Raw genomic sequence first — 14932 nt, 5'->3', positions numbered from 1 at the left:
AAAACATTTATTTTCTTTTATTAAAGAATAAATTTGTTAAACAAAAATATAGCACTAAAGATAAAAGAAATAAATTTTCATTATATAACAGTGTAAATACATTTAAAAAATATTAATAAAAAAAAATATTTACGTTCAATAATCAGTTCAAATAATTTAAAAATTAAAAATTAATTATTTGAAGGTTAAGCGTACATTAAATATATACATATGGGGTTTGTTAATGCGCGTACGCTTGTTTTTCAGTTGGTAATGTGTATCGGATTTTAGTAGACAAAAATACCCTTATATATCATGGATTCTATGTTTTAAGGTTAAGGGTAGCCTTACTCACCTCTCTCATTCCTCTCAATCCTTTCTCTTTCATCTCTCTCACTCCAACCTTTTCTCTGTGATCCCTACCAATTGAAAAAATCAGAAACACTTGCCTTTAAACAATTTGCCTTTGTAAAGAGTTGAGTCATTGACATATTCACCTTTAGGCAAAGGTTCATTCAAGATCTCTTCAATTTCACCATCTTCACTAACCTCTCTAATTTCATCATTTGCATATGTTGAATCATCATCTCTAAAAAAACCTTCGAGGCCAATTACCAATTCTTTCGAATGTCATTATGCTTGTGAAAATTAGATAATTTTTTGTAAGAAATTGTTTAACAACGAGTGTTTCTGATTTTTTCCAGGCCAATTACCAATTCCTTTGATGTCATTATGCTTGTGAAAATTAGATAAAATTAGATAAGACAAAAATTATAAAATAAAAACTCATCATAAAATCATTTTTTGTAAGAAATTGTTTAACAGGGAGTATTTCTGATTTTTTCCAAGTCAATTACCAATTCCTTTATGCTTGTGAAAATTGGATAAAATTATATAAGACAAAAATTATAAGATGAAAACTCATTATAAAATCATTTTTTTGTAAGATTGTTTAACGACAAGTGTTTCTTATTTTTTCAATTGGGGCTACACTAGGATAACAGAGAAAAGATTGAAGTGAGAAAGATGAAAAAGAAAGGGTTCAGAGGAATGAGAGAGGTGAGTAAGGGTTTGGGGGGTTTCTTTTTCTTTTTTAGTTTTGAGAATGAAAATTATTAAAATACCCTTAACATTAAAACTTAGAATCCATGATATATAAGGATATTTTTGTCTACTAAAACCCGGTACACATTGCTAAAATGTACCAACTGAAAAACAAGCGCACGCGCGTTAGCAAATCTATATATATATATATATATATATATATATATATATATATATATATATATATATATATATATATATATATATATATATATATATATATATATATATATATATATATATATATATATATATATATATATATATATATATATATATATATATATATATATATATATATATATATATATATATATATATATATATATATATATATATATACTTGCATGTTTGTCCATGTAGAAAACCATATTTTTATATAAATGTTATAATAATAATCAAAACATTAAATTAATAAATATATTAAATTAAATATTTTATAAATAATTAAACATTAAAAATTTTAAACTATAAAAATTATAATATCTAATTAATTTAAATGAAATTATGTAGAAGATTTAGTTGTTCTTCCAATTCATATCATTAAAGTTGAGTTTTTAAAAATCTCTTAAGATACTATTTTGGATATATCTAGGTCTTTCTTTATTTTTCTTTCTTTCTTTAATCTTTGTTTTCTTGTTTATTTTTATCAAAATTATGGTTAAATTTTTTTTTTCAATATTCAACATTAACTTATCTATATTTACTATTGTTATGCTAACAAAAAATATCACGAACAAAATTTTTTTTAGACGTAAAGATTTATTGTCTTTAAGAACTTATCTGTGAGGTGTTACGTAAATCCTCTAAAAAGATATTAAAACTAGCAAAGAATTCTAAAATGAGTAAAATAATAAACTCGAGATATTATAAGAAAGAAAATATAGTAGGAAGAAAATAATTGAATAAGAGAGTGAGAGAAAGTGTGTTTTGGAGAATGCATCGCCTTCTATTAATAGAGTTTGTTAACCAGCCAAAAGCCCATGATGGAAGAATCCCACACAAAGCTGCTAGTCAAAATCGACTTCAAAAGAGAAAAGGGAAAGTTCAGAGCAATCTCGTGCCTTAACTTGCGAAAGAACCTTGCAGTTTTGGTGAAACTCGTTCACTAGGAATCAAATCATAAGCCTTTTTGAGAAGCAACATTCATTTGTCACATTTAGAGGTAGGCTTTTGCAATATAAGTCACAACTTTACAACAATTCCCTACATATTGCAAACGACGATAAAAAAAATATTGAAAGAAAAATAGAGGAAAAACAATATCATGTTGCAACTCATACATCACTCGTAAGGGATAAACTTTGCTTAAACTAAAATCTTAATATATGTTGTGTTAAAATTAATGGTGTACAAACTGACCTAAACATGTTATATAAAATTATAATAACACATTCACATAAACACAACGAAAACAAAAAAACAGAACGAAATGTGTACCTTTTGCCATTGCAGCTTAAAATCTAAACCCAATTTTATTTTCTAAACTTTCACTCACTCAAAACTTGATGGTGTGTTTATCTGAAAATAGGAGTAAGGTTAGTGATCAAAACTGAGAGTATCTCATTTCTTTTAAAGCCAGGCCATCATAGGGTTCAAATGAGTGGGTTTGTTCTTGCATTGAAACAAAATGAGTAACTACTCCATAACCTAAACCTTAATGGCTTAATGGACCACATTATGTTCCTTAAAAATAGGAACCGAAATTGGCACAATATTCAAAATATTGCTAACATTCTCCCACTTGGTCCATTTACTCAATTATCAACCACAACAAGTGACAAATATATACGAGCCATGGCGATAGGTTATCTGATAGTGAGTGTTAACTTCCACATACCATAACATATCTCTCTCAACATACCTCTCAACTTAATGTATAAATCATATGTTTATGCTAGATGTAAACCAAATGATATCTTCTTAAAATAAATATGCATAAAATCATATGAGAAAACATCAAGCTAAATAAGAGTTTCTTTGAAAATAATAGATGTACTAATAATGAAACTACATCGTGGAATCAAGTCTCATTCGTACTATATGATAATTAAAATTCTTTGGTGGCATGCCTTTAATTAAAGGATCAACAATCATCAATTCAGTGCTAATGTGTTCAATGACGACTTTCTTTTCCTTAACACATTCTCTGATGGCTAATTATTTGATGTCAATATACTTACTTCGACATCCACTTGCTATTGTTCTTAGCCATAAACACTGTAGCAGAGTTGTCACAGTACAACTTTAATGGCCTAGAAATAAAGTCCACAACTCTAAGCCATAAATGAAACTCTTTAAACCATACATCATGGGATATGTAGCCTCAAAATAGGAAACGAAATTCATAGTAGAAGTAGCAATTAAGGTCTGCTTGACACTTCTCCAAGATACAACTTCATCGGCTAACATAAAAATATAACCAGTTGTTGATTTTTGTGAATCAACGCAGCCAACATAGTCTAAATCAGAGTAGCTAATCACCTCTAAACATTCAGTTCGCCTATATATGATCATGTAATCTTTTGTCCCTTGACGATATCTCATTACCTTCTTTGCAGCTTTCCAGTGGTCAACGCCTGGATTACTTTGATATCTTCCCAAAACTCCAACAACATATGCAATGTCAGGTCCAGTACAAACTTGAGCATACATAAGGCTTCCGATAGTTGAAGCGTATGAAATATTCTTCATGTATTCCCACTAAAAATCATTTCTCAGGCATTAACTCAAATTAAGTTTATCACCCTTCACAATGGGAGCTACACTTGGTGAACAATCCTTCATGTTAAACCTCTCTAAAACTTTGTTGACATAGGTCTCTTTAGACAAACCCAAAATGCCTCAAGATCTTTCCCTATGGATCTTAATGCCAATGACATAAGATGTCTCTCCCATATTCTTCATGTCAAAGTTCTTTGAGAGAAATTGTTTCACTTCATATAACAAATCCTTATTTTTAGTTACAAGCAAAATATCATCCACGTATAATACAAGGAAACAAATCTTACTCCCAATAACCTTTTGGTACATACACTGATCCATGATGTTTTCTTCAAACCCGAATGAAGCGATGGCATCATGAAATTTTAGATACCATTGGTGGGAGACTTGTTTTAATCCATAGATGGATTTATTAAGCTTGTAAATTAAGTGCTCATTATCTTTAGAAGAGAATCCATTAGATTGTTTCATGTAAACCTCTTCTTCCATATGACCATTAAGGAATGTTGTTTTCACATCCATTTAATGTAACTCAATCAAAATGAGCTACTAATGCCATAGTTATTAGGAAAGAATCTTTCTTAGATACAAGAGAAAAATGTCTCTGTGTAGTCAATTTCTTCTCTCTCAATGAACCCTTTGGCAACAAGTCTTGCCTTGTGTCTCTTAATGTTGCCTTGTGTGTCTTTCTTGGTTTTAAAGACCCATTTACATCCAATGGATTTTACACAATTAGGAAACTGAACGAGAACCCAAAATTTATTAGATGCCATAGAATTCATCTCATCTTTCATGGCATCATACCATAAGTTTGATTCTTTAGAAGTCATGGCTTGTGAAAATATGTTAGTATCATTTGAAACTCCAATATTATAGTCAAATTCTTGCAAATACACTGCATAATCACTAGGAATTGCTAACCTTTGACTCTAGTAGATATTCTCAATGTTGCCTAATCATTTTCTTGATAAACTTGTAGCTCAAGCAATTGTTTAGCAGGTTGTTCAACATTATCTTGTTGTTCCTTATTAGCAACATAATTTGTAGGATCATTTTCAACAGTTTGTGATGCTTCAATTATTGTTTGGTAACACCCGTTTGTGTCTGAGGGGTGTGAATGACAATCAACCTATCACTTGAGCTAGAGGGTTGAGCTTCATAGTGATCATTTTCATACCCAATGTTTGGAAACTGATCACACCCACTGACCTAAAGTTCATTTTCAATAAATTTTTCATTTCCTTATTCCACAATCCTACTTTCTGTTTGTAATTATTGTTCATAAAAACAGTAATCTTGTTTTAGGGGTTTTCAGTTTTCTGTTAGTTTTTCTTCTTGTGTAGTAAACACTCACCGGAACCCTATATAATAGGGATTCCAGCGCTTCTTTTGATTAATGGAAAATACATAGAATGATCTTTATTTTACTTAGTAAAAGCAGAATAATGTGATTGTCTCTTACCTCTGTCATCGCACTTCATCATCTTAGCATTTTCCTTGTCTTTTCTCATCCCAGCGCCATCACCGCAAGCTTTGCCGGAGCACCATGAAGATCGCCCTCTTCCTTTCTCTCTGGCACGAAGATTCACGCTTCTCACCTAACTTCTGAATCACAGAAGCTTCAAGTGAGGCCTTTGCCTTACGCTGTTGGGTCACAGGATTGGGCCTCAGTCTTTCAAAGATTGGGCCTACGTTTTTCATTAATACCAAATGTTAAAATTAATGGTGTACAAACTGACCTAAACATGTTATATAAAATTATAATAACACATTCAGATTAACACAGTGAAAACAAAAAACATAATTAAATGTGTACCTCCTACCATTGCAGCTTAAAATCCGAACACAACTTACTTTGTTTTCTAAACCTTCACTTACTCAAAACTTGATGGTGTGTTTATCTAAAGATAGGAGTAGGCTTAGTGATCAAAACTGATAGTATCTCGTTCCTTTTATAAAGTCTGGTCATCATAGGGTTCAAATGAATGAGTTTGTTAGTTGAAATAAAAATAAGTAACTATTTCATAACCTACATGTAGTTGAAACAAAAAAAAAACTTAACGACTTAATGGACCCCATCATGGTCCTTAAAAATAAGAACTGAAACTACCACAATATTTAAAATATTGTTGATGATATCTTGTTTGCTGGAGATTATTTATAAGAAATAAACAACATAACCACTCTTTTAGATCAAGCTTTTAAGATCAAAGACCATGGATATTTGACCTATTTTCTCGACCTTGAGATGGCGAGAGTGCGAAAAGCATACATCTTTCTCAACGAAAGTATGTTATAGATCTTTTACAAGAAACCGACATGCTTGCATATACTCTAGTTTCAACACATGAACTTTTCAAAACATCCTTCTACTAACAATAGGAACGTGTTACTTGATCCCACATCACATAGAAGACTAAATGGTAAGCTAATATATCTCATTAATACACAACCTAATATCATGCATGCACCTCACAACCTTAATCAATATGTTGTTGCCCTTCCATCAAATTATCATCAAGCTGCTACACTATTTAAAGCAAGCTATTGGTTTAAGCATGTTCCTTAATGCTAATAGAAACATCAAAGTCACTAGTTTTAGTGATTTTGATTTGGCTAAATGTTTAAACACACACAAAATCTATCACAAGGTTCATCATCTATCTCAGACATTTACTCATCAACTGAAAACAAAATAAACAATGCATTATGTCTAGTAGCTCTTACAAAGCGGAATACAAGACTCTTGGGTCAACCACTTATGAGTTACAATGGATTCTCTTCTTCAAGATTTCAAAATCCAACACCAATAACCTAGTCTTTTGTTTTAGGACAACCTAATCTTTTGTTTTGTGACAACCAATTTACTCAAATTACTTTCAATGAAGTTTTTTACAAGTACACAAAACATATAGAAATTAACTATCGTGAGAGGACAAGTTTAAAGTGGCATCATCAAACTTCTTCCTATCAACACGAAACACCAACACACTTATATCTTTACAAAAGCGTTGCCACCTTCAACCTTTCATGCCCTTCTCTCTAAGCTTGGATGTTAAACATGCATGCCCAGCTTGTGGGGGACTTTCAGAATATGCAAAAAAAAAAACATTGACGAATCTCGCCCAACAGAGCCTTTCGCAGCCAACGCCATTCTTCAGTTTTATGTTTTTTCTATGTTGCTTTCATTTTAGATATAGCTTTGTTTTCCTTTTCTTTGTAACATAGTCTATATTTTTTTTAGAAATAAAACCTTCCTTCGTTTTTTCTTTATGTTTTGTGTGAAATTACAATACCATGCATAATTATGTAGAAGTTTTCGTTGTTCTTCCTGCTCAGATCATCAAAGCTGAGTTTTTCCAGAAACTGAAGATATAAAAGAAAAAGTTGTGTGACTTAAAGATTAAAACATAATAAATCTTTTTTGCAACTTATATAGATCAATCCCGAATCACATACATTGCAAGTAGGTTAGTTTGTCTCACCCTAGGTCAAGCATATTGCGAGTTATGCTACCTACTCTAAGCGAATTAACAAAATAATATTTTTTCCTAGACTTTTTCTTATAAATCAACCCACGTGTGATTTGTCTCACGTCATCTCAATCATTTATTCATGTTTGATTTGCTACTTAATTAATCAACGTTTAAATGCCATAATCTCATATCATATATTATGTCTAATATTTATTTGAAAATAAATTATTATTTGTGCATGAATATAATTACGCAAGCATCAATAACTAAACACATGTAAAATTATGATTTCATAAAAAGAATTTATTCAAATTTTACATAAATTCCTTTACCATATAGTTTATTTATATTATATTATCTTTATAAATTTACGCATTGTTTAAATATATGTTTGATAACATGTATTTTTTTTAGTGTTTATTTATTTAAATATTTGAATAAATTTAGATGTGATAGAAATGAAAAATAACTTATTTTAATATTTATTTTATACAACCTAAAATACATTTAAATAAAATTTAGAAATATGTATATGTATGATGAAATGCATCATGGTTTTGTATTTTACTATTTAAGAATCATTTTAATAAATAAACTTTGAAAATAGTTATTTAAATATAATACGTTTAAAAATAAGTTATCTAAAATATATATGTATAGCTACATGTCTTATCTTATATTTAATACTCAATAATTTAAAAATTATTCATATATAAAAACATTTTAATTATTTTTTTAAAATAAAAATCATGTAAAAATATAAAATAACGATATATAAAATTACTGAATTGATTTTTTCTAGCTGCAAGCAACTTCCACTTCTTGAAAATGACTTGCCATACTGTTTTCTCCTTTGTATCAAGGATTGTGCTACCTTTCCCCATTTGTTAATCATCAAACTGAATTAATCAATAGCTTCCATGTAATTATCATCAAATTAAATTATCATTTATCTGACCAGTTTAATCACAATAGACTGGATTTTGATACATAGTATATGGTAAGAAAACAAAGATGCTAACAAACAATACAAGAAGAAAACTGATGTTTATGCCACATGACACAACCATAGAAAAAGAAAAAGAAAACTGATATCTATACCTATTCAAAATACAACCACTGAACTTCTTCAACATCTTTAATTACTGTTCATGCGTCGAATTGTTCATACATTGAATTGCTAAGTTATGGTCGGAAGATTTGAAGAAAGAAATCAAGCACTGCCAAACTGTAAATAGAGAAGCTAACATTCTTTTTCATTCATCGATGAGCATAATACATGAATTCTTTATCTGCCACAATAACAAATAGAAAGAGCAAATTAATATAGTTTTTTCAGTTCCTTGAACAAAAGAACAAGTATATCATGTCAGTGATGAATGTGCCAAAAGAGCATAGTGAGAGAACTCAGATTATTTCAAAGGACACCAACACAATAACCAACCTTTCTCAACAGTCTGCCACTGAAACTCACTCATCACGTTATCATGCAAAATAGCAGATTGAGCAAACACAAAATTTCATCTTTTTCAAAAACCTAAATTGGGTTCTCAAAATAAGGACACGCGTGTGAAGGACCTACTTCTTAGAAGGCTTCCCTTTCTTTTGAGAACCTTTCCCCTTTGTACTATCCATTGAAGAATCCATGTTACTGTCCTTCACATTAATGGCACCCTGGCTGAATTCCGAGGACAGGATCTTAGCAATCTCAGGAAAACCAACACTGTTTCTTCCACGCAACAACGATTGCAAATTCTGCTCCCAAATCTTGTCCTTCTTAATACCAGGACTCTGCACACCAAACATAATGCCTTAAATTTAAGGTAACATAACCAACCAGCAATCAAAGTTATATAATCAAGTGTTGAATAAAATTGGGGAAAAATAAGTGAGGTGAGGGGAGTGAACCCGGAAATTGTAGAGTTTGATGAACTTGGAGAGAATGAGGGCAATTTCGGAACGAGAGTGGCGAGGGATACCGAGAAAGTTGCAGAGTTCACTTGAAGATTTGCGGATCTTGGTGTTGCCGGTGCCTGTGATTTCTGCCACCGCTTTCGCCACCGTGGACATGCTCCTTCGACCCAAGGACCCCATTTTCTCGACCTGTTGCGGCTGCGACCACTGCCTTCAGTTCTACAAAGAATTAAATATGGTTTTTTTGGGTTAACTTTTTATTAAACATTAGATATTTTTTTTTCGAAATTTTCAACTAATTTAGTAGTTAATTTTTAGATTTGTGTAATTTTTTTAACAAAATTTATTTGATGTACAAACGCATCATTTGAGTTATTAATGTCAGTAAAAAAATGCTTTACACGTTTTCTTTTTAAGAAATGTATTTAAAATATTAAATAGACTTTTGATTAAAAAAATTTTATATAATTTTAAAAATAAGAAATTAAATTAATTAATTTAAAAAAAACTAATTTTAATTTTTACTGAATATAAAAGAATAAAAATTATATTTAACCCTTCCATGAATTAATAAAAACATTATATGTAGTAGGTTTATATAGTTTTCTTTCACTTCCAATTATGTTTTACATTTAAAAAAAATTCTAGAGGATGAGATATTGTTACCATGTTAAGAAACAATTACTTTCTTTTTAATGTTTTTTTTCATGTATTTGTTTAATTTTTCTTAAATAATTAGAATATGAAAATAATTAGAAAATATATTTTGAATAACATTAATAGAATTAATTTTTTAAGAAAATTTATTCTTGTTATTAATAATTGTAACATCCCAAAAATACAGCAAGAAACTATATATTAGAATAATCACAATAATAATAATCCAAAATCAGTCTTACACTAGAGTCGAGCGTACGCTCATGGCCGAACGACCTTACAAAAAAAAGAGTTATAATATAATTACAAGAACAACCCAAGTCTGACCGAACGGTTTACAAAAGAAAATACCGAACGGTCAGATAAAAACCAAAAGAGGGGTGACCGAACGATCACCTCACGATAACACTAATCCTCTACTAGCCGAACGTTCCTACTGCTCGTTCTTCACTTCCACTTCTACCGAATTTTCTTCTTCCAGCCGCTCGTCTCCTTCTGCTCACATTCACACGGATGATCATTGCAATGACAAGGACGGACGTAAAAACCAGACACGACAGGAAACACAGGGTAAGCTTATATAATTTAATTCAGGCATAAACATACATTTCAATTAATCCAACACCAAATAAATTTCAACGTACGTATCATACAAAGCCTATCACTAGACTGACTGTCCGGACTGTATGAAATCTGCGTAGCTACAGGCGTTCGTGCACCCGGGTGATGTAGTAACTGGAATACTCTCATCAGCTGCCACCCGAGGTTAGTCCTATTCATCCAAAGTACCCCTAAGGATGGGACCTCCTGCAGTTTCCACACATGACCTACCCTCCTTGTCGCAACCGGAATCGCGACGGGACGACGATCCAATAAAAGGATAAATATATTGAAAAGAGATTTTGGAGTCGCCACCATAGTTTATTCTGGAAAACTACGGAAAAACCATAAAATGATAAGGCGTGGTCAAAATGAACCAGATTCTTGGTTCGGGAGTCGGTTACGTGTAGGGAAGGTGTTAGCACCCTACAACGCCTGCCTTAAGGCAGTACCTTTAACTAAATGCGCGAATGTGGATGTGGTTTTCAAAGTGTTTAACATTCCCTTGAAATAAAACTCTAAAGAAACAAACAATATTTTTTAGTTTTTTGGGCCCGACAAGGATTGACCTTGCTCCTACGTATTCTCATTCAGAATGAGAAATCAGGGTTCCGTAGTTCATTTAGAAAACTGCTTTAAAATTGTTTGAGAGATTTGTTTTGAAATGATTTTGGATAAATTTGGATTTTTGGGAAAGTGAGCCTGACAAGGACTGGCCTTGCTCCTACGTATCTCCACTTTTGATGGAGAATCAAGGATCACGTAGTTCTAGGAAGCTATATTGTTTGCTGTTCGAAATTGTTGATGTTTTTGGTTTTATAGATTTTATATGTTTTTGGTATTTTTATTTAAGAAGGATAAAAGGTTCTTAGCACAAGGACGATGCGAGCGATCACACGTGTGCTTAACCTTTAAAACATATTTTTTGTAATTTTTATTTATAAAAGAGAAAAGGTTTTTAGCACAAGGACGATGCGAGCGATCACACGTGTGCCTAACCTTTAAAACATACTTTTGTAATTTTGATTTATGAAAGAGAAAAAGGTTTTAGCACAAGGACGATGCGAGCGATCACACGTGTGCTTAACCTTTTAAAACGTATTTTTGTAATTTTGATTTACGAAAGAGAAAAAGGTTTTAGCACAAGGACGATGCGAGCGATCACACGTGTGCTTAACCTTTAAAATATACTTTTGTAATTTTGATTTATGAAAGAGAAAAAGGTTTTAGCACAAGGACGATGCGAGCGATCACACGTGTGCTTAACCTTTTAAAACGTATTTTTTGTGTTTTTATTTTTGTAAAAGGAAAGGAAAAGATTTTCAGCACAAGGCCTACGCGAGCGGTCGCACGTGCGCTTAAACCTTTTCAAAATATTTTTGTAATTTTTATTTATGAAAGAGAAAAAAGTTTTAGCACAAGGACGATGCGAGCGATCACACGTGTGCTTAACCTTTTAAAACGTATTTTGGCGTTTTACATATGAAACAAAATCCACTTAAAGGGGTGGGGTTATCTTACAATGGGGTGCGTATAGCAAAACCTAAATGTCAAACAAACATAAGAATAAAAATAAAAATGCAAGCAAAACAAACAAAATAATAAAATAAAATAAAACAAAACAAGAAATAAAAGCAAAATAATAACTCAAAAGAACAGGGGCGCATGGATGGAATTTGGGAGGTGCCATTGAGTATTTGCTTGTCAAATCCAATTCTTCCCCTTCCTCTTTTTTTTATTCTGTTTGCACAGAGTGGGCTTAAGCCCAAACGAAAATGGGGTGTGAAATACCAAAACCGAGGGTGCAGATAAAATACTGTTTAGTTTTATTTTTTTACTTGGCCCAACATCTCTTCAGCACATTAGGGGTTCATTCTCCTTCTCTTCATTTCTCCATTTTTCTTCTTCCATCTCACACTAACACAGTTAAATCTTTCTTCTCCCAGCCAGGAAAACCCGACGAGGGGCGTCGTCTCCGCACACTACCGTTTCTGCCAGACCGGCCACCGCGGATCGTCGTTCAGTCGCCAGCTCAGCCGTGCCACTGCCGAGACTATCGCCGGCCGCTGTTCCAAGCTTCCCTTTTCGAATTTTTCTCATGCCAAAACGTCTCCAGCAGCACCATTTTTCCTTCTATTCTTCTCATCTGTTTTATCGTTTGTTGATTGGTTTGTCGTTTTGTCTACTGGGATCAAAAATTTTGAGTGTGCTGGGTGTTGGGAAATTTTTTCTTGTTTTCCAGTTGTTGAAGAGGGGTGTTGGGAAATTTTTTCTTGTTTTCTTGTTTTCCAGAGATGAGATGTATGTTCGGGGGAATGATCGTGAGCTACTGGCTGTGTGGGAATATGGATGCCGGGTGTTTGGCCGTGTGAAGTTGGAATGGAGGGTGATGATCAAGTGAGGGGAGTCGAGACTGGATTAAGGTTGAAGATAGAGGTGTTGGAGATCCAGTATTGGACGTCAAGGCTCGTTCAGAGGTGAATGACGATGGTCGTTCATGTTGAGGTGAGTGAGGGGTTTCACGGGGCTCAGCTCGCATTCACAGAGGAAGGAGCAAAAATGAGAGTTTGAATGGGATGTTGGTGGCATTCACGGTGGCTGGTGGTGATGTTGGCCGTTCGGAGGCTAGGCCGTGAGTTGTTTCTTGAAGTTCTTTCGGTATTGACAGAGAATGGGGAGGGATGAGGATGGTGGGCGTTGGAGTCTGTAAGGTGGCTGTAGCGGTGAGTGAATACGGATGAGGAGGGTGGTAGGTGTTTGGGTGATGGAAGTCACAGCCTAGTTGAGAATCCAAGCACAATGGCTTGCGGGTAAGACCAGAGCTGAAGATGAAGATGAAGGTTATAGGTTGTGGTCACTGATACCATAAGGAGAGGTTGTGTGTTTTCGGGGTACAAGTGGATGAATACTGAAGCTCCTTTTCTTTTTGGGAAAATAACCCTTGTATTCTATAGTTACTTATAACTGATGAATCTTGTTGAGACCATATTTTGGTGCAGTTTTGATTAACAGAGGAAAGTGAATATAACCATGTACGTTGACCGAACACATATTTCAATCACCTCTCCGCATGCATAAAGGAATCATATCTATGAGCATACAGATGAGCTTGGGCATGACCAAAGAGTTTTAGGTATACGAGACTTACCTCCGCAGCTTCAAGATGCTTCACCCTTCTGTTCTCCTACTCCCTTCTGTAAATGATGCTCCCTCTTCCAAAAACAAACGCCTCTTCCGTCTCCTCTTCTTCCTTTCTTTTTTCTCCTCCCCCTCTTATTTTTATTATGTTGTTACAGGTGCACCTTGGAGGTAAGGAAAAATGGAAGTGAAAAGGGAAGCCGTTAACTGTGGTTATGGGTGTTGGAGCTTGTTGAGTGAGGAGAGGTTGGTGATGGAGTTCCGTCCCCTCTTTTGTGCGAATTCCGAGTCTTGTAGTGGTATCAAGAGACTTTTCAGAGTTGCAAGATGGGCAGCCGTGCATGAGGGATACCACCATCGGCGTGTTACAACCCAAAAACCAGTGGCAGCCAAGAATGATTGAATCCTTTTCAGAGATATGATTGAATCCTTTTCAGAGATACCAGTACTGCCTCCTCCTTTCCACATCCTCCGGTCGTCTTTTTCTATTATTTGCAAACAACTTTTCAGACATTTTATCCAAACCTGACTTCTTTTGTTTTTTTAGTTGTTGTTTTTATATTTTTTTTTTATTCCTTTTTTTATTTTTTTATTATTATTTTTTTTATTTTTTTTTGTTATTATTTTTTTGTTATTATTTTTTTGTTATTATTTTTTTTTATTATTATATTTTTATTATTATTTTGTTTATTTTTTGTTTATTTTTATTTTATTTTAAAACAAATAAAAAGAAACAACAAAAATATTAAAAAAAAAAGAACACCCTACTGTTGGGACGAACGTCCCAGAAACAACAAACGCCTGAACGTTCAACTAATCAAGACCGAACGTTCACAAAGAAATGACCGAACGCTACATTGGCAAAATATAAGAACGAGCGCCAATCTGCGGGACCGAAGAGCCGAACGTCCGTGAACAGAGAAAAGCCGAACGTCAACAAAGGCTGAGAACGATCGACGGCGCGAGACAAAGGACGAACGGTCACGCGAGGGTGAGGACGAACGCTCATGAGGAGCGGACGAGCGGTCATGAATAGAAGAGGGCGAACGGTCAAATGGTGAACGTTCCAGGATGACCGAACGGTATGGGACGAACGTTCCACAATTGGAGAACCAACGCTTGGGTCGAACGCAAGCCAAGAACGAACGTTCAGAAGGTAAAGTTCTTATCCAGGCCGAACGCTTAAAAGTTACCGAAATTCCAAAAACCGAACGTCCTAAACCGAACGCTCACGGAGAATTCCAAACAGACCGAACGCTTGAAGAACGGTTTACTATTAGGACGAGCGTCACAATACCCAAATGTCGAACGCTCGGTCAAAACATAAAACGAACGAACGC

At 33.5% G+C, this 14932-nt stretch overlaps 2 protein-coding genes across 3 annotated transcripts; both read right to left on the bottom strand.

Annotated features, from left to right (window-relative positions):
* Positions 1–3262: 3262 nt before the first annotated feature.
* On the bottom strand, positions 3263–5633 carry LOC128194377 (secreted RxLR effector protein 161-like). The gene is made up of 4 exons (XM_052869965.1): positions 5624–5633; positions 5353–5495; positions 3392–3786; positions 3263–3338 (listed from the first exon to the last, which is right to left on the bottom strand). The coding sequence occupies exons 1-4, from the start codon at positions 5631–5633 to the stop codon at positions 3263–3265; spliced, it is 624 nt and encodes a 207-aa protein (XP_052725925.1).
* Positions 5634–8209: 2576 nt separating this feature from the next.
* Positions 8210–9419, bottom strand: LOC108335405 (uncharacterized). Of its 2 annotated transcripts, XM_017571419.2 has the most exons (3): positions 9192–9419; positions 8866–9074; positions 8210–8575 (listed from the first exon to the last, which is right to left on the bottom strand). In XM_017571419.2, exons 1-3 carry the CDS (start codon positions 9375–9377, stop codon positions 8572–8574), a joined length of 399 nt encoding a protein of 132 aa, XP_017426908.1. In that variant the 5' UTR covers positions 9378–9419; the 3' UTR covers positions 8210–8571. The 2 variants fall into 2 exon arrangements, with proteins under 2 accessions (XP_017426908.1, XP_017426907.1); XM_017571418.2 differs by lacking the exon at positions 8210–8575 and having other exon boundaries at positions 8582–9074.
* Positions 9420–14932: the final 5513 nt, after the last annotated feature.

Source organism: Vigna angularis, chromosome 10 (genome assembly GCF_016808095.1).
Source record: "Vigna angularis cultivar LongXiaoDou No.4 chromosome 10, ASM1680809v1, whole genome shotgun sequence".
NCBI lineage: Eukaryota > Viridiplantae > Streptophyta > Magnoliopsida > Fabales > Fabaceae > Vigna > Vigna angularis.
Note: the sequence above shows the minus strand (reverse complement) of the source record. Positions and strands in the feature narration are given on the sequence as shown.